We start from the raw sequence: 25,651 nt of genomic DNA, 5'->3' as shown, positions 1-25,651 counted from the left end.
GGCGGCTGACGCTTTTCACGGGCAGAACTTTCGGATGCCTTTCATGTTATTCCCGCCATTCGCTCTTCCCGCGACAACCGTGCGTGCTATCAACCTCAAGTACGAGGTGGCGATCTGCGATTACCTGCGCAGCAAGACGACGCTGAGAGAGAAGCACATCGATTTCTGCAACTCGGTGAAAGCGTACGGCTCGGCGATAAACCTTTGCTGCAACAGTGAGTGCGACACGCGATTCCCGCTTTTCGCTGGCGATTGCGTTTACATAACGTCTTCATCTCAACGCGGCTTAAAGCACGCAGATTTTATAACACTCCCGGCTGCCTTTGCCAGCTCGGAAGCAGGGGCCACATTATGTAATGGTTAATTTCTTTATTTTATTTGTTGTATGCTTTTGGTCGCTGCTCTCAGTGATATAGACCGTGGCGGTTGGCGCCACGCTGTCCGTGACATGCAAGAACACGCCCATGGTGGCATTTACTAGCCTAACTTGCCCCGCTTATAAGGGAAACGGCGCACACGAGTAGACTTTGACGAATGGCGGAGCATGACGGCGTGCTTGACACACCTCCTAATGAGCCCTGAAACGTCATTGGACGTCCCTAGGACATCCAAGGGAGTTACAGTGCCCATTGGTATGAGCACTGAAACGTCATTGGATATCCTAGGGACGTCCAATGACGTTTCAGTGCTCATACCAAATGGGCACTGTAACTCCCTTGGATGTCCTAGGGAGTTTCAGTGCCCATTGGGATGACGAGCTTTATCGGCACAAACCCCGTCCCTGGGAAAGAAACTGTGTGGTGGTGAGCATGGTTTCTGCGACGTAGGCTGGACTGGATGAAGCGGCAACAGAATGGCTAGTAGTGCCGCAACCGGGCCGGCCGAGTCTGATTGTTTGTGTGCTTGCCTTACTCGTGTTGTTGCTTTCGACACGTTTGGCATCACAGCCAAATGTTGTGAAAACCAAACGAATCGTTGCGTAACACGTCAGATCTGTAATTTTCTTAATTCACTTTCGTCGCGTCGATGCACAGCTTGTATATCGGGCTCGCGCGGAAAGATTTTAGAATGTTTAACGCTTTTATCTGATCTTTTATCATTACTTCCCGATGTCAGCTCGTGGTTCTTTCCTTTTTTTAGTTTATGGCTATTTGGCTTGGAATTCGCTTCGCGCTCTGTTAACTCTGCTGCAACAATTCTCCTGTGTGTTTACCATCTTAATGTTTTTTGCTTCATGGTAACTTTTTCTTTCCTTTTTTTTTCTTTACCACAAACAGTGTTTATTGCTCATGGAAAAGTTCTGCGTGCAGTGCTCCATCCTGATTAAGCTTTCGGGCATGCGACTATTTAAGCTGTTTGCCGATAACACGTGGCCTACACGTACCTTCACACGAGATTCGATGACGTCGTTTAAATTCTGTGGGACCGTATCTCGCATCTTGCTGGAGGTTGTCTGTTTCGTCCTTTCAGTACTGACAAACAGAACTCAGAAGGCCTGGAAAGAAATCAGGGCCCTCTCTATTTCTTCACACGGCATCGTACCGGACATACTCATCATGCTCTCCTTGGGCGCCTTTCTGTTCGCCTACCTGGCGTACCGCGTGTCCGGCCGGACTCTGTTCCGGCGCCCGAAGACGTGTCCGCCGCAGAGGCCCCCGAACAAGCAGGACGCGGACGTGGCGGCCGAGAGAGCCGTGGTGGACCTGCTGTGCAGGCAAAGGCGCTTCGGCCAGCGAACGATGGTGGCGCAGAACCTGCACAAGGTGTTCCGCCAGGTGCACGCCGTGCGGGGGCTGTCCTTCACCGTGCGTCCAGCCGAGTGCTTCGGACTGCTCGGCGTCAATGGCGCCGGAAAGACGACCACGTTCCGAATGCTGGCAGCGCTCACCCGTCCCACGTACGGGGACGCGTACATGAGGGACGCGGTCCTGTCCGAGGAACCCCGCTGGGTGAGGTCTGCGCACTAGGCCGGCGTTTCATTTCATTTCATTTTATTACCTTAAAGACCCACGAGGGGTATTGCATAAGGGCCACGTGGGTACATATATTGCGGTAAGCAAGTGTTAACACAACGAAACATGACTGGTAACATTATTGGCAAAGTTGGATGAGCATGTGATGGCTGCGATGTCGTTGGGCAGGTACTGTGCGTTTCGCTTCATGGACCGCCTATAGGACGCTGAACGTTTGGCCCACCCTGCCTGAATGTTCTTGGATATTTGCGCAATGCCTGCGTCCTACGAAAGCCCTTTTTAAATGCTTCAAAGGCATGGGGCCAACATTCTTCATGTGAACGATCTTATGCGTGTATGTGTGTGCGCACTAGTGAGCATATATCTCTACATGTTCCATCATTCTCAGTCGGAGCTGCCTGTCAGGTACAATACCACGGTACCATACAAGCGTCTTCTGTCGGCCATCAAATAGGGCTTCTTCTATCGTAATCGCGACCGGGTTGGACTGCTAAAAGTTGTTCGCGATTTTCCGTAGAACGGCGACGGCGTGGTCACGCTCCTGTTGCGGCATCGTGATTATTGCACGGAGAAGTGCTCGCGCTCATCTTTCAATCTGGGTGTGTTTGAGGGCGCCAGCACGCCGCTCGAGAACGCATAGTCACGTGAAAATTTCGAAATCTTGCGGACTTTTTTTAATTTTAAAGCGCAATATAAGAAAACACGCTGAGAGTTACTTCCAGGAAAAAAACAAACATGGCATTCCTCCACATGCTCTAAAATTTATATTGAATATTTTCCGCTAAAACTAACAACAAACGAGTTAATTCATTAACATTTGTTAATATGAGAAATAGCTGCGTTTAAAAAAAACATGCTGGCCTGGCTGATATGACTTCCTAGAACAGTATGGCATCTGAATCTTCCTAAAGCTCGTTGTCTGTTTTTAACTCTTGATGTAACTTAGCTGATACACCCTGTATGTCAAGTTTTGCTCCCATGTGGTACTTCTTTGAAGCTACGAGCGATTAACGAAAATTTTTCAAAAGTAGGCTATACGGCTCAGTTAAAGCAGTCGACGAGAGCCGTCATAGGTTGCAATCTGTAAGTCAACTCAACCTCAAAAGATTTTTTCCAGCAAAAATTTAAACTCGCTTGCGCTGTGTGTTCTTCCCACCAAAGGGGTTAGCGCAAGGAGAGATTTTCTAGCTGTCTGCGCTGTATTATTCTTCGAATAAACAGGGCTTATCATCATAGCCAAAAATAAGTCTTTGTTTCTTTTAAAGTAGTACATTTGAACACCAGTTTCTTAACTTCTTCTAAATTATGATATTTCAAAATGTTAAAGTTCTAAAATTTTAATTTATGCTCTAAATAAAAGCAAGAATAAAATTTAGAAAGTTTAATCAACACTGAGTTTAAGTTGGCTGCGTCTCTCCGTGTTCCGGATTCGGCTTCAGTGGCGGTAAAGTTCGCCCCGTACTAGAGAACAGACCCTGGAGCATCGCAGTGCGCAGCAGAACGCACGCTGACTGCGTAGGATGGCTAACAGATGGCAGGGCAAGGTCGCGAGGCTGGTAGCTTTACACTAACGAGATGTAAGTTCTGCGTGCGTAGGGTACTCCATCGAGGAAATATTTAACGACGCCAGCCATAATTACAATTGAAGGTAGCCACCTGACTGCTAGCGTATAGCATAACTGCAGCTACTCCCCGAGTGACTCCCCGCATTACTGTGAGCCTCAACATTCGCATTCAACATTAAGGCCATAGCTGCAGAAAATAGCGAGGCTGGGCACAATAGGTGCGTGAGTTCCTCATTTTTTTAAGTGCTTTAAATATGCGCATCTGTTGGTTCGCACAGAATACGCGAGATGTCCTTGACGCATGTGATTATCACTTTCGAAGTCCATTATTACTTACATAGAGTTTCTCAATGTTACCTAGAGGAAAAGGTGGCGCTGCTGCAGTTCATCCATCATGCAGAGTCGCAGGAGTGCTGCGATGGTGAGGTTTTTTATTTGGCTAGGCTGTTGTTGGGCTATAACGCGGATTCAGCCGTACAACCTCTAAGAAATGATGTGAAAGTTTCCGTAAAAGCCTAACTTCGAACTTTCACTTGCGTTAAATTTACGTGGAGAAATGAAAGACGAAGTAATTACAATAACTTATACTGCGCACAGAAAAGACAATCGCAGCGCAGCTCCCGATTACAAAGCTGAATCCACGTTTGCGGCCCAACACCAGCCAAGCAAGATACGAAACCTTATCTTCCCCGCAGTCCCGCGGTGGATGAAGTCCTCTTTAAGAAACTCGCATAGACGGTGGCGCCACTTTTTCCCCCAGGTAATTTCGAGAAACTCTACGATTACTAACAGCGCGCAAAAATTGGGGCATTAGGCATAAGGAAGAGCCCTTTAATACTCCCTAAAACAAGTTGATTTCGTCAAAACGAGCTGTCACCCTTTTTGCCCATCGTGCAGTGGCAATCGAAGATTGGCTACTGCCCAGAGGACGGGGCACTCTTGGAGAAACTGAGCGCCTACGAGATGCTCTACCTGTTCGGCCGCCTCCGGGGCGTCCCCGAAGAGGACCTGGCCGCCGCAGTCGACCGCATCATCGGCGCCACAGACCTCCGCAAGCACGCGGCTAAGAGGTGCCAAGTCTACAGGTGCGGAACAGTTGCTTTCATTGTTTTTTACAATTGCTGCTTGCGATATATCTGTGTTTCTTGCCTGCCTAACATCACAACTGAGCTTATGCTAAGTTGCTACAGCAGTTACTAAAAAAAGAAAGCTATAGATCACTGCGGCAACCCGCACTGGAGGAATGCGAAAGCACTGACGCCTCCTGGACACTGGTCACCTCAATTCGACCCTCTTTGAGTCCATTGGTGTTTGCTTCTAATTAATTGACTAATTTCCCTATGTCAATCTAACTTCTTGTTGTATTAATTATCACTCATCAAACACATTTCAATTCATTTCAAACTTGATTTTCAATTCTTTGCTTATTTTCCCACTATTTTGCCGTCCATGGCTGTTTTCCAGTCCACTCACTATATCGGCGTCCGAGCTATTTTGAGTTTTTTTACATTTCTGGCTCTAAGTAATTAACTAATCATCTACTGACATCAAATTTTGTGCGCATTATCCTCACATCGTCCTCTATCGATGACAACCATTCGTTTCATGCTACCTCTTTTGAGAACGTCACAGTCGGTGCGGACACGTTTTGGTGACACGACCCCGTCGACATTGCCTAGAAATGCTTTCGCATTGATAATCTAAAGAAGAACGACTAAGCTTGCTGGGCGCTTCGCCGTTGCCATAATATCACGCCCAGGTGTAGCCAGGAGCCGCCTCTCTAAGAGCAGTAGCTCTTAAAGTCGTCTTCAACCCTTCTGTTAGAAGCGTGAACACTTTGGATTCGTGGCACCTTTCAAAGGGTGTGCATCAAGTCTGGGCTGGCTTTTCTTTCTTCTTTGCTGCGTGACGATTCTGCAGCGTCGGGAGCAAGCGCAAGCTGTCCACGGCTGTGGCCCTGATCGGCTCCCCAGCGGTCGTGTTCCTGGACGAGCCCTACGCCGGTGTGGACGTGCTGGCTCGGGCGCGAATCCACGACGGACTCGCTTCGCTCAAGGAGAGCACCGATACTACCATAGTGCTCACCTCGCACAGGTAGTATTGTTTCGCAGCCCGCTCGCGAATGCGTCAGCGCGGCGAACACAGAAGCACCTGTCGATTTCAGTAGAACAGCTGGTCGAAGAAAGAAATATATCTGCAGAGGAATCGTGTATTTCTTTCTTTCTTTCTTTCTTTTTCTCTTCCTTTCTTCCTTCCTTCCTTCCTTCCTTCCTTCCTTTCTTTCTTTCTTTCTTTCCTTCCTTCCTTCCTTCCTTCCTTCCTTCCTTCCTTCCTTCCTTCCTTCCTTTCTTTCTTTCTTTCTTTCTTTCTTCCTTGTATTTCCTTCCTGAGACTACGAGAGTGCAAAGAATGAGACACGAAGGAAGGGCCGAATAAATTGGGAGTGTGTCGGTTACAAGTAGTCCCTTTGTTCGTTTGTCTTTTTTTGCGACCCAGCAATGAAACTTCACACAACCTAGCCCGATGAGCAACCCTTCTCAAGTCCGTTTCTTTCTGCCTTGTCGTCGCTGATGTTCATGACCGCGAAAGCATTTGACAATAGCTGCGTACGCTGAAAACCATCGGCGCACCGGATTGTTTTTTTTTATTTATTAAAGAAATTCAGACAACACAGTGTCTTGGTGCAGAGGGCAAAAGGCGAAAATCAATCCGCCTGACTGGGCCCTAAGCACCACTCAAACACAACAGCAAGGAACACAACAGCAAGCTCACGTTATTAGCCTAAAATCTTCCGTGGCCTTAAAAACAATCCTAATAATAATAATATTAATTGGTTTTGGTGGAAAGGAAATGGCGCAGTATCTGTCTCATATATCGTTGGACACCTGAACCGCGCCGTAAGGGAAGGGATAAAGCAGGGAGTGAAAGCAGAAAGGAAGAAAAAGGTACCGTAGTAGAGGGCTACGGAATAATTTCGACCACCTGTGGATATTTATCGTGCACTGACATCGCACAGCACATGGGCGCCTTAGCGTTTCGCCTCCATAAAAACGCAGCCGCCGGTGTTCAGTTTTAGTGCTGTCAGGGACAATGAAAGGGTAAAATTTGAACTGGCTTGTGTCATTTGTTGTCTTGGATAGAAAATTCTTTGTGCTTGTATTTGGCTCATGTGACGGCATGCGGTTATTGGGGTGTGATATTTAAATCTGTTGTCTTTAGAGAACAATGACAAAGAGCAAATTCGACATTAAAAGTTTCCTATATGGTAGATCAGGCATGATTTAAACACCCCAATATGTACATAGTACAGGTTCTACGGGGCCTGCGCTGAAGGTCAAGAAACGACTTTCCTTACGAAAGTGCCGAAATCGTTGATCACCGAGTCTGAAAAAGTTACTGAACGATTAGGTATCGCAGTCCAATTACACGGAATAAACCCTCCCCTGCTTCAATTGTCATCGAACATTTGGCCTCTGGCAGTGTTCTGGATGATGTACTCATCGCGCGCTGAATTACGTCACCAAGCTTTACATTCGAGAGCACAGACCTTTGGGCGAGTGGTCCAGTCTTTCTTTGTCCCCGTTTTTTGCGCTTGTACATGATTGCTTTACATTCGTTCCGCTTCCATTTCCATAACAACCATCCCACCAATAGTTGCCATCCCGTCTCTTCCTATATTTTCTCCTATGTGCCTCGCTTGGTCTCTGGTGAGACTAGAGCAAGAGACTAGAAGACAGCTGAGTGCTGCAAGACACAAAGACGTAGTTTTTTTAGAAGATGACGAATTTCACCTGTACTGAAAATTAATTTCTGTCAGCGAAGGAAAGCAACTGCTACATTTCTGCTCACTTTGCAAACTTAGAGTACGCTCCGAGCCTTTCAGTGCGCAACGTATATTCTCCCAGGATCAGGCTCTTCTATTCATTTCTTGCAAGCGTAACTAAGAAGCCCCTTCACAAGGCACTTGCGCCTCATTATACCTCACTTAACGTAATGCCTAAGCGAGATATGAACGAAATGAAAAGTGCAACAACCACTGCAGGGCGCCGAATCCACTTGGCACGATAGTTCGGCATAGAGCCCTAGAAAGAGTATCGCGTCACGTGTTAGAAGTACAGCGAGGTGCGAATGCGCCAACCCGGGGCTAGGCGGCGCGCTAAAGTACGCTAAAGGCGGGCGGCGCGCCACCTAACGAGTGTCGTCCGCTACTCTTCCGCAGCATGGAAGAGTGCGAGCTCTCCTGCGACCGGATGTGCATAATGGTCGACGGGGAGCTGGTCTGCATGGGGACGCTGCAGCATCTCAAGGATAAGTTTGGCAGGGGCTACAAGCTGCTGTTCACGCTCACTGACGACACCAGGACCGCGGTTGAGCAACTCACAAGGGCCGTCCGCAGCACTCTGCCGGATATCACTGTCATCGACGTGCGTCGGGTGAGCGGTGCATTTCCTGTGCTGGTTGCGCTGAAATATTTTTCCCTTGAGCGTCAAGGTACTTGAATCCGTATGCTGTCTATTTTCTTTAAATGATGTTCAATTAGAAGGTTGACGCAAGTGACAAAGGGTGACGCCGCCGATAATGACGACGATGGTCATCATCATTCATTCATTTTCGCTTCGTGTGAATATGTTAACAACCATGGTGATTAACGTATACATTGGCGATGAACAGAAACGTGAGCAACACGGAACCTGCGCGCGCCGCTGTTCGATTTTTTTTTGTCGCACTTTTACTTCGACGATAACAAAAAGGATCTGGAGTCGAACATAATAAAATCTAGGACGACTCTAACGTCTTTTTTTTTAGCACACAAGCAAAAGCATGATGGAAGAAAAAATTCGAACAGCGGAGCACGTAGGTGCCGTGTTTTTCGTATTTATTTTTATCGTGATTGTGCATCAGATGTGCTTCATGCAGCATCCAAAAGTGCATTACACCTAGTGCACGTACACCGATTTAGTTTCCAGAAAGTGTCATATGCCAATTGCGACACATGGCGAGAGACGCTGCGACGATGGTTACGTGGGATGGGAAAGCTTTTTTTCTCCTGGATACTATTCGAATGGAAAGTTTCGGTTTCATATTCACACTCTGCTTAACCGCAGTTTCAGGACGATATTCGGTTACATACATGCATTTCATGCTTAAATTTAAGTTATCATTAAACCGAAGACACCAGCTTCAAAGTCTATACGCCATGTCTTTGTGAAGGCCCCTCAAATAAGGCTCAATCATAATTTTTGCATTTTTATCGCCAGCCCTGACAATGCTTCCACCGCGCTCGCGGTGGCTTCGTCGCTGAAGCAGTAGTGCTAACGTGTGCTTTCATGTTTTTCCTTTGCGTGCTTTTCAGAGAGTGGTCGAGTTCCGAATGGAGACCAAACTTCCGTGGAGCACGCTGTTTCAGAAGTTGGCGGCTCTGGAAAAAGACTTCGCATTCGAGCACCTCTTCGTGTCCGACAACACCTTGGAACAAATCTTCATAGAGTTCGCCCGCAAAGCACACGAGGAGAAACCGAAAGAACCAAAAAAGGAAACCGAAACTATGCGTGAACCGGTGCCTCCCTCGCGGGGACAATAACGAAGTGCTTCCTCTTGTGCACGCGTTACGCAAAACATTTCCTTGTGCATCGCGATAGTACACGACATATTCACAATAGCAGACACAGATACGTTTTTTTTTTTTTTTGGACAGCAAAATCATATTCTCTCTTGTGACAGCCTATGGTTTATTGTGAAATTATTATACTAGAGTCTAGCGCAAACGCTGCTCGATTTTTGCAAATCCATGTCTTGTCTTCCTTAGCGGAAAATAACATATTGCTTATCGCAAATGGTGAACATTGTGACGACGTGATAGAGGGCGGTGTCTTGCCTAGCAAGCTTCAAGTTGCTGCTTGCCAGGTGCAGGGTGGAATAACCGGTCGAATATTTATGCCGAGAACATTTATGCAACTGTAATCTCTGTATCGTTTTTCTTTGCTTCCTTAGAAGTGCAGACCTTTGCAAAAATTTACAGATGATCGGTCATCTTTCTGTGATCTACAGTGCAACTTGGTATACACTGTCAGTGTCCAAACTATCTCGAGGATGAGAGAGTTTGGACTAATATCTTTACTCTTCCAGAGCCTGGTGGTTTCGGCGTGTCCCAGAAGCTTCGCTACGTGGAATAGTAAATATACTATACGATAAATGACGCACATAAAAAAATTGCATGAAGGAATTAAAACTTACGAGGGGCCCTAGCTATCTAAACTGCGCGGAAAAAAGTGCCGGAAGTCACGTGTTTTAGCAAGGCCTACTGGGAATGTCTAACCGAGGGCGTAGCCAACAGAGGCATAGTCTAAAGAATTGTCTGTTGCACATGCTCAAGCGCGCTGAGTCTGCGGCACACTAGTGAGGAAGAGGTCACGTCCGGCTTCAGAAAATGCGACTTAACGGCCTGTCCTAAATTATTTCCTTCCTCCATGAAAAACTGCGCCATCTCGCAGCAGCACTCGGGGGTCATTTATCACTTCATGAGTGTAAAATACTCGCAGGGACACCTAATTCCATTATATGTTTCCAATAATGGAAGGGCATGAACAGCGTTAGCACCTGTTGATGCCCTTGCCGGAGGTGACGACACTTCCATACAGTTAGTGGAAAGTTCCGGTCTGGTGACGTCAGCTCCCTCCAGCCATTGGGAATGCTTCGGTCTGGCAATATAACTTCCATCCAGCCAATGGACGAATTTTATGAACGGCGACGCATGTGGGCCCCATGGTGCTTCTAATGATTAAAATGTCCGATATGATCCACACATATCTGTCAATGCACAATAAAGGTCTGTCCATTGAAATGACTTGTTTCACTCACCGCTATAAGACCGAAAGCCAGTTGATGATGAGGGAAGTCGTACTTCGTGTTTCGTCAATCTTGCACAGAATAAATAATGAAACCTAAGAGGCGATTGTGAGAGGTGGGCGGATGAGACTGAAATTTGCGGGGTTAGGGTGGCAGCAGCTGGCACAGGACAGAGATATGGGAGAGGCATTTGTGCTGCAGTCGTAGTAGTCTGGTTGATGCTGATATTATACAGCAAATCGTACACCACTTGCTTATATATGAGCTCCAGTCGTAGTAACGTATTGACCACGCGTGGTCAGAATGCACAAAAGCAGCGGCATGTCACATATGGCTAATATATGTAAAGTATTTTAGCCCATTCTGCACTCTTGCCGGCTGAAACTTTGCACGCTGGACTGCAATGCTGAACTCGTCCAGAAATGCATAATTTCTGTACATACGCCTTAAGGTGCTGGAATCAATTTCGGTTTAAAAAAAGCATAGTGCGTAGCAAGTTTGCGTTCCGACCGAACAGTTGCCAGTTTGTGCGGTTTTTCATTTCAGCGCCTCGCCGATAATTTCGAAACACTGCGCCGTTGTAAAGTAAGGGAACAGAGAAGAGGAGCGCATCAGACAAGCGCTTGTCGGATCAAGAACGATCCCACCTACCGCCTTTCGTATTTGAACTCACCTGTTCTTTTTGTGTGTTTTGCTGTACATTACTATGTCTTTTTGATTTCTAACCTATTTTGCACAAACTTCTGTATTTGACCCCCCTTACACAATGCCTCTCCGGAGGCCTGTAAGGTATATGTAAATAAATAAATAAAGTGCAGCGACGCCTGGATATGTTAGAGGCGATCAACAGCACTCTGAGCCCAGAAAAGTCTTCATCATGGAATACTCGTGGCTTCTTTTATTTTTCTTCTCCGTCTTCTCTATTCTCTCCCACTTGGCTTGGCTTGGCTTGGCGCCTAAGTGGATCGGCGTCAACCCAAAGAAGAACAAGTATAAAACTACAACGGTTTTCAGTTACACGACGGCATAGGATGGGCTCCTATTAATTCCTTTCGCCGTAAAACATGAACTCTACGTAAAAATGTGTATGCGTATCTTATAGATGAGATTTCGAGCCTACTTCATTCTTACTTTAAAAAATAAATTTCAAAAACAAAACAAAGTTCAGAGTAGCGGCGGTGAATATAACAGTGTTTATTCACTCTTATCTTTCTCACTCTCTAAGGCAGTGCACCTGACCCCACTGCGCTGTAAATCGTCACATCACTGTGTTTGGATCACTCAGTGTTGCACGCTGTTACGCCAACGCCAAAACCAACGTCAAATAACCGATAAACGTGCTTTGACATCCGTCGATGCACAATCTCGTACTTTCAGCGGCGTAGGCAGCAGAAGCTGAGGTTCTGGACTGTATTTTCATTACTGGTGCAATCTATAGTCAGAAAATTGTGACGTCAAAAATATTTGCGCACCGTGGCTGGTACTTCGTCAGCAGGTGCCAAGGCCTTGTGAGTAGAAGCGGAAGCAGAAGAAGAGAGAGCGCTGCTCGATCATGGACGATCCGTCCGCTGCTCCCTTCGATCTGGGTACTTCACCGGGGGATGCTGAAGCCGGGGGAGGGCCCGGCAACCTCTTCTTCAAGTGTGTATCTTCCTTATCATAGGCAGGACAACTATTCATTTAAGCATATGACTTTCGCTGATCTGCTGACTGACTTAATCACAGCCAATGCTGCACGTCGCCTGCTTTCTGCGAGATGTCTTTTAGCACGCTTTTCTTCCTTAGCCATTTCCTTGCTGCCCAATAACATGCACGCATGCGACTGCAACCAAACCCTGTAACCCTTCGGTGGATTCCTGTCCATATGGGTATCACTGGTAATGAGCTGACGCAACAGCTCTCCCGCGAAATTTCTCACCGGGCGCCAGTTGTCCCATGGTCAATCCTACCGACGATGTACGAAGGGGTGGTCATCAAGAAGGACCTCAAGCTTCATCACGCGAGCTTGTGATTGCACCTAGGTAATCTCAGCCCGCCGCGTCCGAGAAGGTAGCGTATACCGCAGAATCAAAGCAAATTATGCTAACCCACCCTGGATATACCTATGCCAATTTGTGCAGCAGCCCCACTTCCCTAACTGCCCTTCCTCTTGGGACGATCTGGAACACTTACTCTTCTCTTGCCCCGTCGCTCTCACCTTCCCCCACTGTCAACCCCCTCCCCTCTTGTACTAGGCGGCCTCTAACGAGGACCCACAGGCGTCTATATTAAGGCTGTCAATAAATGTGTTTTCCTCCTCCTCCTGTGGTTACTGCGATGGGTAAGGGTATATGTTGCTGGCGCGGCCGTCGTCTTCGCTTCTCTGGACGCGCATCTTTTCTCTCTATCCATACTGTCTGTACGAGACACTGATAGTGATACATTTGGTGCCAGTCGACAGACCCATGTTCGCCTATCCTTCAATCAGGTGATAACAGCAGCTACACAGTGGCGCAGTGGTCAGGCGCCCGGCTACTGAGCCGGAGTACCACGGTTCGAACCCGGCCACGTTTCGAAGAAGGAACAAAAATTCACAGGTGCTCCTGATACGTTATGTACTGGCAAAGCGAGAGCATTAGAGGCTGTTGATGCTTTTACGTCGAGTTTTGTGTCATTCGTAGATGCTGTTGTTCGCGGACCATTACACGTCTTTCAGCACACAACTAAACGTCCCATCTAGCAAGTGGTTAGAGGTTAGCCCCGCAGTTGTCTCGAGGTGGCGACACCGAAGTATAGTACAGTTGTCATTTCCGGTCTGGAGAGTCACTTCCGTCTAGCCAATGACATTTATCCAGTCTCGTTACGTGACTTCCCTCAAACCAATGGGAATTATTCAGCTTGGTGACGTCATTTTCCTCCAGCCAGTGGGTGAATTTATGACCGATGACGTATGTTTTTTCCGATGAGGCTTCATCGTTCTGTCACGGCATGATTGAGGTGTCCGCCGAGAATTGGGACACTTACTACACCCTTTCCTCTCCTGAAAGCCATGTTTTTTAATCTTCTGCGGAGTTTTCTATTGCAAAATTCTTTAGAAGTCCGGAAAAACAAAGTAAGCCAAAAGAAAACCTCTATACGCATGACCCCTTAACTGCCGCGCTATTTCCCCGAATGCTGACCAGAAATAGCCCGCTTCTTTTTTACTGCGGCCACAAACATCAAAACACCATCCTTTCCCACGCGTGTGTGCAGCCCCATCGCGGAACTGTTCAACGCGTTGGCGTGCCTGTGCTGCTGCGTTTGTTTCTGCTTCCTGCTCATCATCTTCTTCATCCTGTCGCTGCTCGGCCTCATCACCATCCCGGAACCCAAGCCGGTGGACACCGTGTTCGAGAAGTGGGCCGTCGTCTGCGACGCCCCGCTCTGCGCAAGCGTCGCCGAGTGAGATAGATGCCTTCACTGTCGGTCGGGAGGGGCTCTTTCTGTCAGCTTGACGCTGGCTGCGGAAGGCGTTGCAACTGGCGCGGGCTGTTCAAGTGCTTTTAATCCGCGTGTTCGATTTTCGATGGAAAGAGAGCGCGACGACACGACGTTCAGAAATCCTGAGGCTGCCCTGCCACTAGCTCATGTTTCGGTTGTAGTCTAGACTTGGACACGACTTCGTCTGGTCAGGTACGATACTGAACAAGTTGAAGGTCACTGACCATGCCAGGGACCTTGTCGATTCAAATATTAACGCGACAGCGTTAAAGGGCCCGTACCCTAGAAACCACGGCGTCAGCATCGGCGTCGGCGTTGAGCGAAAAATCACCGCCATGGCTCTGGCAGGCGCTCCCCAAAGGGCAAACCTAGGAGGCATGTGGGCCACCTAGGTCACGTGACTTTGCGGCGTCACCACAACGTGTCCACTAGATAGTGGGGCAAACTGCCCACCGTGGAAGTTAGTAGTTAATGACTTGTCGCTTGGGAAGAAGAACCCAGGCCGCGCAAAGGCCCACCGCTGAATGTGAAGTAGAGAATTACATTCTGCATGCATATATGGGAATTAATCCGCTACGCTGCCGTTTCAAACCCTTAAGGCAGAGATTAAGGGTCCCCTACAATTTTTCTTTCAAACGCCAGCCTTAAATGTGTCTGTGTTCTGCTGTTCCTGCTGTTCATATAGTGGCTTTTTATACTCTTGGGACTATACAAGTTCTCTGAAAGTTTAATGTTCTTGTTCACCGCTGAGCTCTATATTCATTAAGCCAGGTATCGTGGTAGTGACTATGAACGAACGCCTTAAGCAAATTTTAAAAAAATGTACGTCTTCGCCAACTTCTTCCGAAGTTTGGGCCTGGTCGTCTCAGCGAAGAGTCCATGGGCGCAGAAGAACGGCCTACGCTAGCTTTTCTTCGCCATCTCGCCGCATCCTTCAGGGGTTCTCTCTCACACGTGCATCGTGCCTACGCCCACACGCAGGAAAATCTTCGCTAAGAACGGAGCGGTCGGCGATGCCGCAGTGGCTGTCCTGCTTTGCATGGGCGTCACTGCTCCCCATCTGACGGGCATCGGGGGCGGTCTCATGGCGGTTTTCTACGACAGGTAAGTCGCTCTACGTACGCGAAAAGAAGTTGTGGTTTGGGCTGGTTCATTTTGTAGAAATAGCGCGGAAAAAATAATTTATAGGAACACCTAAGGTCCGGCCTTAGGGCTATGACGCAACAGTGTTAGTGGCTCCCTTCAGCAGTTTCTCTTCACAATCAGTTTATAATTGTTGTTCACATTCACACATTTATCAATAATTATCACAACACAGTTTCCATATCCTTGCCCTTGAAGCTGTTCCACACTGCAATTTACCCACATATTGTTTGTCTAATTAGTACCTCATTAATAAGCACGTTTGTAATTCGCTCCACCAATTAACGACACTACTAAGCTTCAAATTGAAGCAACACTACACACACATCTCCCTCCCCCACCCTCCCCTTGTACCTCAGGCAAATCAACGTGACTATGAGGCCTAGTCCGTAGTTTCCTGGCTCGAATTCATGTGTTCGAATCCCTGAAACGTATAAAAGCTTTTCTTTACGTAAAGGCAATTGCTTAATATAATTAAGTCGTTTGAGACATATGCCGACCTCTAATTTCCCATTACAAGTCTTCTTTTCAATTATTTTCATTCCCAACAAAGTAGAATGACGTAGGTCTTTCGACACAAGAACACCACCGGGACAACGCTGGGGTTCCCGCTTAATTGGAATCGTAAACCTGTCGCTTAAAAACAGACCAACGAAGGGCACACATACGTACAAGACACGCTGACTCGTCCCGCCTTACCTATAAGTGCGCCTTCAGTTTGTCGTTGTTTTTCGCACTGTTTCTACAAATACAATACCTGTGCACCAGGCATGTGTGCCACGCGTGGATGTGTACCACATCGCACGCGCAACGCTGTGGGCTTTGGTCTTGGGGCAAGGGGCATAGAACCTTATCTCGCATAAGAGCAGCTGATGAGAGGACAGACAGCCGCGGAGGATAACTGTGTAACCAAATCGCTCTGTAGTGCACGCAAGTCACCTAGCATTTCCGTCAAAAGCCCTATCACGCGAATAAGTTTTCTGACAGGTACGCGCCATCATGTTGAGTCCACTTGGCCGTCATAATAGCGCTATTGAGTCGTCGGCTGTATAGATTGCCCAGTGCTCGCACATCCCCATGCCACACGACACTCTTACAAAGGAGTTAGTGCATCTCTTCTTACATTGCGAAATTACTCGGTCATCATATTGAGCCTTAGGTACGAATATTTATCTACTATCCATCTTTTCAGTTCCGAACAAACGAATGCACTCCACGATTCAGGGGGACGTTATTTTCAGGCCCTTTATTAAACGACAAATTTATTGATGGGAGCCCAGCAAGCTATTCCGCTGCTAAGTTGCCGGGTTAAAAAAAAATAAATATGTTGCAATGGCTGCATTTGTATCAATTTTTCTGCAACTTATAGCGAGAGCTGATAGATGACGCGGAAACGCAATGTTTTGTCTGTGATCAGTCTATAACAGACAAGGAAGACGTGAGTGCGATATTTCCAGTCGCCGGTGTAGCAGAAGACGCAGACAAGTAATTACGTTTTCTGGTTTCAGGTCTACGAAGAAAGTCCAAGCTTTAGATGCCCTTGGAGTGTCCCCAAAAAGCCTGCCAGCTGATATGTTTTCGGGGAACATTTCCGCTTTGAAACTCGGTACGCCCGCGTTTTCGTTCACATGCTTCCAATTCCTTTTGGTTGATAGCGTCTGACATGAGCACGCTTTTCGGATCGATATATCACCTCTCTAGCATTCTTTTCGGATAAATACATCTCCTGTCTATGTTGGAGCAACGAGATATCTTGGCGACGCTGAAGCAGGCTGAAAGCTAGAAAAAATGGCTTTGGAAACACCTTAAACCGATTACAAGAGACGTAATGAGGTCGTTAGGGCTCCTTACGAGAAATTCTTCCCGAACCTCCCTCACGACCCGATCGATACCGAAGCTGCAACACATAGCGCTAACAATGGCGCCCGTCAGACCGGCCCCTGTGAAGCAATTGGTTCTAAAGGACAGGAAAGATACTGGTACCAGTAACTGTGTCACTTTCCTGCGGACACCACACCCACGTCGTGAGGGAAGGTGGTCGAAATTATGCCGAAGACCTATACTATGGCAATTCTTTTTTCCTTTCTTCTTTCACTCCCTCATTTATCCCTTCCCTTACGGCGCGATTCAGGTGTCTAACGATATACGAGACAGATACTGCGCCATTTCTTTTCCCCCACAACATATTATTATTATTATTATTATTATTATTATTATTATTATTATTATTATTATTATTATTATTATTATTATTATTATTATTATTATTATTATTATTATTATTATTATTATTATTATTATTATTATTATCTTTAACGTGCAGTGACATCCCACAGAAAGCGGGCGCCTTTCGCGTTTCGCCTTCATTGAAAAGCGGCCGCCGCGGTCGGGTTCGAACCCGGGTACTCCGGATCAGTAGCCGAGTGTTCTAGCCACTAAGTCGTTAAGCGCGGCTGAGGTGTCTACCGAAAGCGAGACACCTATATACTACGCATTTTTTCTCTGGGAGTTTAGTTGGTTTGGACCTCACCAGGTGCATGCCCAAGCCATTCAAAGCTTTCACGGGCGCTGAGATTTTATGTATGGTTTCGGCTCCGATTCGTGCTATTTGTTTTCTGTAATAACAAGGTCAAGCCCTGGAAATCTTGGCGAACACGTTTAGTTTGCACGGCTGCCAAAATCTCCTCGAGGATTTCGAATGTTCGATAAGTCCATTGATTTTACATGGACGCCGGGAAAAGTTCGTGTGGGCGCAGGAAGCATTCAGTAAGTCATATTTTGCAGCGAGGAGGAGGAGTCGGCCATAACAATCACAATGTTCACTCAGAAACTCTAGGCACTCTCTTGTTTTCTCAAAACTGCAAGTTTAAAATATCCTCTGAGTTACGCGGTGTTCAACTGGCGGCCACCAGATGACACCAGTTGATGACGACCAGGAAAGCTGGGGCCAGCTATAAAGGTCAAGTTCCGTTAAGACATACTTAATTAAATTAAATTAAATTGGTTTTTTGGGAAAGGAAATGGCGCAGTATCTGTGTCACATATCGGCTGACACCTGAACCATGCCGCAAGGGAAGGGATAAAAGAGGGAGTGAAAGAAGAAAGGAAGAAAGAGGTACTGTAGTGGAGGGCTCCGGAATAATTTCGACCACTTGGGGATCTTTATCATGCACTGACATCGCACAGCACACGGGCGCCTTAGCGTTTCGCCTCAATCGAAACGTAGCCGCCGCGGTCGGGTTCGAACCCGGGTACTCCGGATCAGTAGCCGAGCGCCCTGACCATAAGTCACCGCGGCGGGTATTACCTCTGTGCACAATTCGCGACATTGGCAATACATTCATTTTTTTTTCGCAGGCGCCAATGCTCCCATGGTGCCGGGCGCCGTGGCAGGCTACCACGCTCTGCACAGCAAGGCGGGAAAGATGGACTGGAAAGACCTCTTCGAGCCCGCCATACGCATAGCCAAGGAAGGATTCGCGATCGGACCGCACCTCGCCGCCGCCATAGCCAACAACGAGAAAGTGCTGAACGTCTCGGCCGCCCTCAGGTGTCCCCCTATCCGCCCGCCAATTCGTTGCCTGTCCAATTAACGCATACAGGAATCCAGTTTAAATTACTGACTGTAATTCGTCTTCGTTGACAAAGACAGTCGGATCACTGTTGATTGAAGGGCTCGTTTTAATGCGAAAGCATTCTTGGCTCATTGTGCGAAAATCCCGCCGTCATCAGAAACCGCTGGCCTAAATTCGGCACGCAAATCACGTCATCACCCTTCCTGGAGCAATAGGACGCCGGCACCCTCTCCGCAACGCACTTCAAAGCACGACTGAAGTGTGCACTGACCCAGCAGATAGGCGCCTTTCGTTTCCTCAAAATCAACGCAGTCTAAACATTGTCGTGGATTTCAAAAGAAAAGGTGCATAACTGACTAAATTTGTAGGTGGAAGCCACTGCCTGCGCACAGCGCGATTGAGGTGTCCACAGACCTAGTCAGCCAGTTACACCTGCTTTCGCATTTATACGTAACAAGAAACGCTTAAGTGCCCCCATAATCTAGTCGTGTGAACGCAACGGGTATTTGCTAGTCTGACTTTTGTGCCTGAAATGGGAACAAGTTCGAGCTGAGTATTTATTTAGACAACTAGTTAGACGTACACATACAACCTCCTTCGTTCTACAGTGGTATTTATTTTATGCGCCTTGGCATTTACAGCCTAAGCAACATTTCAAGGAACCGTCTTGTTGGTGGCGCTGCAGGAAGCGGTTCTCAAACGCTGCAACCGGTGCCCTGCTTCGCAAGGGTGACAAGCTGGTACAGCCTGAGCTCGCCGACCTGCTCTCAAAGCTGGCTGGGGGAATGGACTACTTCTACAGGAACGAGCTCGCCGAAGAGATCCAGAAGGCCATTTCGGCTGAAGGTATGCACAGCAAGCCATGAGGGCAAGGAATGGCTGCCAATATCACCGAAAAAAAATTGCGTCTCTCCTGCGAAAGTAATGATACGGGCCATGCCTCGGAGGAAACAATGCACTAACGAACGCGCTTATACCTGTATACCGACAATATTGTTAATACTAAGGCAGAACTGGCGATGTAAGTATTTTATAGACGTAGAAGCCTTCTTGCCCAGCTAGACGCCACAATGACGCTGTTGATACAAGCCGCGCTTTCACAGTGAAGAGGTATAAACCGAGTGCTTAATAAAAATTTTTCTGCAATTTTTAAAAATATGCTTTTGGAAGTAAAAGAGCGCATTTTTTCTGCATAGCATTGTCAGTATTGTAATGCTTCAGAGTACAACTAAGACGTGCTAACTAGCAGGCTGATTATCATTTTTGAATAGCTAACTTTTTAACTATTCCTGTTAGTCTCATTTATTGAGAAACGTCTAGCGCATCGCAATATAGTTTTATAATTTCGAAAACGCAGTTACCCTTGGCGCTGTGGCTCAACAAATTTTGGCTATTTCGACTACTTACGTGCACTGGAGAGGTTGCTTTGCCGGCAAGCTTTTCGAAAGCGTGTGTATTTTGGCGTGATGTTGGCAAAATTTGTTGGGCCACAAATTCTATAAATAGATATGGATATTAATTACGATGGACAAGCCACAGGCCTCTCAATAAATAAAGAGACTAGTAGTAATAGTTAAAAAGCGAACTATTCTACATTAGATCACCGGCCTGCTAGTTAGCACGTCTCAGCTGTACTCTGATGTACTACACCACTGACAATGCTGTGCCGAAAGAGCGCTCTCCTAACTCAAAAATTGCCGGTGGTTTAGCTCTGGTTAAACCTGGAGTGACGCGATAGCTACAGCTGGCCGAGTGGAACTTGGTCACATGACCAACCACGTGAGGAACCACGTGATCAGCCACGGCGCCGCGCCGCCGGCAGCTGCTCCGCACCACGTGACCAACCACGTGACAGAGTGGCAAGAGGGCGGCCCGTCATTGTTCCAGTGTGCCCATTTGTGGCCTCAGGCGACGTCAAAGCATCATCCCACCACATACATCTCTTCCTTTCCTTCCTCACGCACGGCTGTAAAGCAGCGGTATACGTAAAACTGACGAGCAGGAAACGCCTTCGTTAACTATGCACCATCGATGCCCCGTGTTTTCACCGAAGGCTAGAAACTACGAACGTCGCAGGAACATAGTGAAAAATATAAACGTGTATGTTTTTTCATCCTCACTGATCCTCTTTTTGGCGCACTCATTTTACCACATTCGCTGAAACTAAGCCGTTTCTTCTTTTCTATCTGCCTTGCAGGCGGCGTTCTGAACAAAGCCGATCTCTCCGATTACCAGCCCGTCTGGCAGGATCCAATTACCGGCAAGATGGGGGATGAGAAGCGCATACACTCGGCTCCCATCCCGGGCGCAGGTGCCATTGTAGCTGCGGCGGTTCACAAAATAAGCGTGCGGTAAGCTTCTTCTTTATATTCTACAGGCTAGTATTACTGGTCTGGCCTCAATAGCTGTACCATATTAGCTCTTCTGTACGGTATGCGTGGGGAGAGAAGGCGCAAAGCACATCGGTCATGATTTGGGCCCGCAGACTCCCGACCTGCTTGCTGTGGCTGCCAACCCATGCAAGCCACTGGTGCTGGCAAATCGTGTGACGTCAGCAGTCGGCACTGAACATCACAGAAGCGCCATGTATTTAAAGCTACGTGTAGAGTGAAATACATCGCCATTTCTTTCAGACATTTTCGATGTCCCCGTGATTCTACACCTCGAAATCAGTCGTCAATATGGTTTTTAACGTTTTGTGTTCTCAGCTACCTTTGCGGTTAGCCTGCGCTGTTCTCCTAATCTGCACACCTACGAAATCACGCATACTTCGACTTCCTGGTTCATCGACAGTGCCACTCTTTGCGGGGTAAAAACATTGCGTATTGGGTGTTACTTTTCTTCGCCTTAGTTCCGCTTGTCACACGAAGTGCCCATGAATGCAGTTTTCATGTTCCCTTGGCAATCCAAAAAAAGGCATCCTACGTTGAGGTGTCAGCGCAAAGCTGCGCCCTCTAAGGCGACAGTCATGTCTGTGGTGTTGCGAAGATCAACGATATCGTTTCCGAAGTGAAAAAAACATACACTGACGATTAGAAAGGTGAAAGAAGCGGCTGGCTACATATGCGACTATTTATCGATTTTCCGTCCCGCGCCGTGAACATCATCAACAAGAATGGTGCCATGACCGGCAATAATTACTATACTGCTCTGGAAGACTGTTGGAAGAAACATTCCGGTAACCAGCGTGGATTTCTTCACTCGAAACTAATGGACACAAATGAACAATAAAAATTACATTTAATTTCTTGCACACATTCTTGCGTTGAAGGAAGAAATTAATGCACAGACAGAACGTGTCGTTCTTTTCCTACTGTTTGTCCTCCCTTCTCTATTTTTTTTAACAACAGCGCGGCAACTACCCCAGTTTCAAGAAATGTGTTTTGGCTCGAATAATTCACATCATAGCGACTTCGCTGTTCGACAGAGCTCCTCACACAGTGGCTGCAGAGTTATCTTCGCTATGCGGCAGCCTTTCACTACGCTCAGTAATTCTTCACCTCACAAATGTCGTCCTTGCCATAATGAGGACAGCATACTCACACAGTTTCATGTTCGCACACTTGAAGTAGCGGATAAGGCGGGCGCTTTCTTACTTGTTGGAAGGCTCACTACCATCGCACGGTTAAGCAATGCGTGTAAACAGCAGAATCAGGCGTAACTTATATAAATTCCACTACCACGTAGAACATTGTAGCAATAGCCATGCGGTAGAAGTATTCGTCACAGTGATCCTGTAATGATTAAGAGCATCATAAAAATAACTATGGTTAAGCTTGCTTATTTGCGTCCAGAATTTCGCTAATAACGGCGAGACGTGTCACTAAGCTGATGGCAAAAATAAGTGCCCCGCCTTACCAGCTGACTTTGCCACAAAACTTCATCACTTTAGAAGTTAATTAAGGGTTATTAAAGAGCGTATCAGCAAACTCCGTACTTTCGAACGCTGTTTTTGGTTTTTCGGGAACGCGTACGTGTTTCACGGTTGCGGTACGCCGAACTGGTATTTCCAACGGGCGGTAAAGGCAAGATGAAGGGCGCGTCCGTGAACAAGCAGCCGCTGTAAAGGTTCCTTGCACATTTACACTGCTATATCTCGCATTCGTTGGCAGGAAAGTGTCGATCGAGGAGCAGGGAATTGCCAGACTGCCCACCATGTCTCCTGCCAGGATTCACCAGTGAGTGGATGTCTCCCACTTTTTCATCCCACACTTATAATTCCGCCAACCTTAGCTGCACCCGCTATTGAAATTCCCTTTGTGTACACGTACAAATATGTTGCGAACATTCCATGGCCGCGATATTCAGAAATTACGCAAGTTCCAAATGTACCGGGCTCTAATTTAAGTGCTAATCTTGGAACAGCCTGCATAGAGGGAGAGAAATAACTTAATGACCAAGGGATTCGCGTAGGTCTCACTGCGCTACACGTATTTCTGTGCTTCCACCAAGCATTATTTGCATTGCAGAGGCTGACACCCTGCGCCATATGAGGTGACCTGCGATGCTTTTATACGAAGCTAACGTGCAGATAAAAATTGTGATTAATGTATTTTCGTCTGTTTCTGTGACGTGGTCCTGTTTCTGACCCAACCTTGTGGCGTGCATATTGCTGACGAGGCCGGGAGGGAAATTTCTAGATTTAAATTAAACTGATGAGTGTAACTGGGAATAAAATTTAGCTACAGCGAACCCGCCTATCCATGCAACTCGCAGGGTTACTGGACTTATACGTAGTATCCGCACATATTGTTAATAATAATAATAATTGGTTCTTTGGGGAATGGAAATGGCGCAGTATTTGTCTCATATATCTTTGGACACCTGAACCGCGCCGTAAGGGAAGGGATAAAGGAGGGAGTGAAAGAAGAAAGGAAGAATAGGTGCCGTAGTGGAGGGCTCCGGCATAATTTCGACCACCTGGGGATCTTTAACGTGCACTGACATCGCACAGCACACGGGCGCCTTGGCGTTTTTCCTCCATAAAAACGCAGCCGCCGCGGTCGGGTTCGAACCCGGAAACTCCGGATCAGTAGTCGAGCGCCCTAACCACTGAGCCACCGCGGCGGGGCGCACATATTGTTGTGCTTTACCATTTTAAGACAAAATCTTACTATCAAGGAAGTGTGTCGAAGGTGATTTATGATATATTTAAAATTCCGCCTGAAAAATTAGCTAGAGATTTGCGTAACCTCTTTTTAAACTCGCAATACGTCAGGAATACCCGTAATGTTACTTTCCGTCATACGGGAAGTTGTATATATTGCAAATGTGGGACAACAAACGCACGCGTCATGAGGTCGTAATATCGAATTCTGGTCGCGGTGGAAGCCTTGCGACGGGAGCGAAATTTGGAAACGACCGCGTGCTGTGTGACGTCTGTGCACGTCAAAAATCCCCCAGGTGATTCAAATTAACCTTTAGGCATGAATTATGGCGTTTCTCAAAACCCAGGAGCATATTCGGGGCGCTAATTTTTTTGTTTACTCTCTTTTGCCTATATGAACGATAAAGGGGAATCCAACCTCAACTCCGACTTTGAAGCTACAACACACTAATTGCTTGCACACCCTGGACGCACCGTGGACGTGTTTCTTCATGAGCCTAAGCAGCTCTCTTAGACGCCCGTTTTTTAAACCACGCCCCCATCTTGAATGCCGAAAAATAGGTCTCCGGAAATTTATTCGCTCTCTCCTCACTTCTGAAGCTTCGTGGAGGCTCTGAAGTTCTCCTTGGCAAAGCGACCGGAGCTCGGAGATGTCAAGGATGCGAAGGATGTGAGTAGATTATGAATCTAAGCGCAGAGGCTCGCTGCTGTCTCTCATTCTATTTGTGTGAATTGCTTGTCTGTAAAGTGGGATGTTGTACGTGATATGGACTAGATTAAAAAAATACACCCAAGCGCCCCTTTCGCGCCTTCCGAAGGGTACGTACACTTAAAGCGTTGTTAGCTTGTATATGAAAGTGCTTAATGTATTGCGCGATAGTGTTCGGATGTCTCCATCCCTGAGTGCTCGAGACGCCCCCACGTTTGTTTTTGTTTATGCAGGTTCATAAAGGCTCCGAAAGCCGAAATAGACCAACCGCCAAACTGTATTTTTCGTCGGGTCTATATATTAGGCATCATATATGCTTACGCGACAGACAAGTAATTCACTGGGGCCATGAGACTGAAAAGAGAGAGAGATACCAAAAGAAAAATAGAGGAAGTAAGGAAGCAAACGATGGAAAAAAAGATAAAGAAAGAAGGATATTAAGAAATAAGGAAGGAATGAAAGAAATGAACGAGTAATGGTAAGAAAGAAAGAAAGAAAGAAAGAAAGAAAGAAAGAAAGAAAGAAAGAAAGAAAGAAAGAAAGAAAGAAAGAAAGAAAGAAAGAAAGAAAGAAAGAAAGAAAGAAAGAAAGAATGAAAGAAAGAAAGAAAGAAAGAAAGAAAGAAAGAAAGAAAGAAAGAAAGAAAGAAAGAAAGAAAGAAAGAAAGAAAGAAAGAAAGAAAGAAAGAAAGAAAGAAAGAAAGGAAAAGGCGGGTTTGTGTTCTGATAAGACCAGTAATAATTCGTAGCTGCATGGATATATATAGACACCATAGTCACCCCGTGCTACTCACCTTTGACTGTAAGCATCAACGCAAAGTTGCCTGTGTTGCTATGAACTGATGCGCTAACCTACCTTGCATGCAACGCAGAACAAACTGAACGATAGTCAAGAGGGAAGGCTCAGTCTGCTAGCCAACGTTCTGACAAGGCGTCTTCTAACTGCCTTTGTTCATTTTATTTTGTGTTGTCAATAATCCCATCTTCCTTGCTTCTCTCTACCGTGGGTACCTTAAGGGCAGCTCGACGATGAACTCGACTTGGTTCCTCTTTGCGTGTGCAGAAAGAGAGCGGAATGGTCGCCGAGATAATCGGATATGCAGTGCAAAAATATGACAAGAAGAAGCCCCTGTCTTCGGCCGCAGAATACGGCATCAAGTACGCCCCCGAAGAAGATTTCGGCGGTGCCCACGTGACCATGGTGGGGCCCAGTGGCGACGCCCTGTCCATCACCTCCGGCCTCAACGGAATGTAAGTCCAGCGTCGGCCTAGCGA

General features: G+C 46.9%; 2 protein-coding genes across 2 annotated transcripts; both read left to right on the top strand.

Moving 5' to 3' along the window:
* Positions 1–13: 13 nt before the first annotated feature.
* On the top strand, positions 14–9,193 carry LOC144118354 (phospholipid-transporting ATPase ABCA3-like). Its single transcript, XM_077651305.1, has 6 exons — positions 14–215; positions 1,471–1,949; positions 4,436–4,623; positions 5,459–5,632; positions 7,758–7,971; positions 8,892–9,193. The coding sequence occupies exons 1-6, from the start codon at positions 35–37 to the stop codon at positions 9,117–9,119; spliced, it is 1,464 nt and encodes a 487-aa protein (XP_077507431.1). The 5' UTR covers positions 14–34; the 3' UTR covers positions 9,120–9,193.
* A 5,637-nt stretch (positions 9,194–14,830) lies between these two features.
* On the top strand, positions 14,831–25,631 carry LOC144119554 (scoloptoxin SSD14-like). Its single transcript, XM_077652136.1, has 8 exons — positions 14,831–14,947; positions 16,495–16,592; positions 18,344–18,536; positions 19,247–19,407; positions 20,759–20,912; positions 22,674–22,739; positions 24,269–24,338; positions 25,440–25,631. The coding sequence occupies exons 1-8, from the start codon at positions 14,883–14,885 to the stop codon at positions 25,629–25,631; spliced, it is 999 nt and encodes a 332-aa protein (XP_077508262.1). The 5' UTR covers positions 14,831–14,882.
* The last annotated feature ends 20 nt before the right edge of the window (positions 25,632–25,651 follow it).

Source organism: Amblyomma americanum, chromosome 2 (assembly GCF_052857255.1).
Source record: "Amblyomma americanum isolate KBUSLIRL-KWMA chromosome 2, ASM5285725v1, whole genome shotgun sequence".
In the NCBI taxonomy this organism is placed as follows: Eukaryota; Metazoa; Arthropoda; class Arachnida; order Ixodida; family Ixodidae; genus Amblyomma; species Amblyomma americanum.
This window is presented reverse-complemented; position numbering and strand designations above follow the sequence as displayed.

What these genes read in the sequence shown, in the direction of transcription:
- LOC144118354 (XM_077651305.1), top strand. Translation starts at nt 35, where the DNA reads ATGCCTTTCATGTTATTCCCGCCATTCGCTCTTCCCGCGACAACCGTG. An exon ending in GATAAACCTTTGCTGCAACA is followed by an intron (nt 216 to 1,470) that starts GTGAGTGCGACA and finishes TCGTCCTTTCAG; the next exon opens with TACTGACAAACAGAACTCAG. An exon ending in CTGTCATCGACGTGCGTCGG is followed by an intron (nt 7,972 to 8,891) that starts GTGAGCGGTGCA and finishes CGTGCTTTTCAG; the next exon opens with AGAGTGGTCGAGTTCCGAAT.
- LOC144119554 (XM_077652136.1), top strand. Translation starts at nt 14,883, where the DNA reads ATGGGCGTCACTGCTCCCCATCTGACGGGCATCGGGGGCGGTCTCATG. An exon ending in ATGGCGGTTTTCTACGACAG is followed by an intron (nt 14,948 to 16,494) that starts GTAAGTCGCTCT and finishes TTCTGGTTTCAG; the next exon opens with GTCTACGAAGAAAGTCCAAG. An exon ending in CATTTCCGCTTTGAAACTCG is followed by an intron (nt 16,593 to 18,343) that starts GTACGCCCGCGT and finishes TTTTTTTCGCAG; the next exon opens with GCGCCAATGCTCCCATGGTG.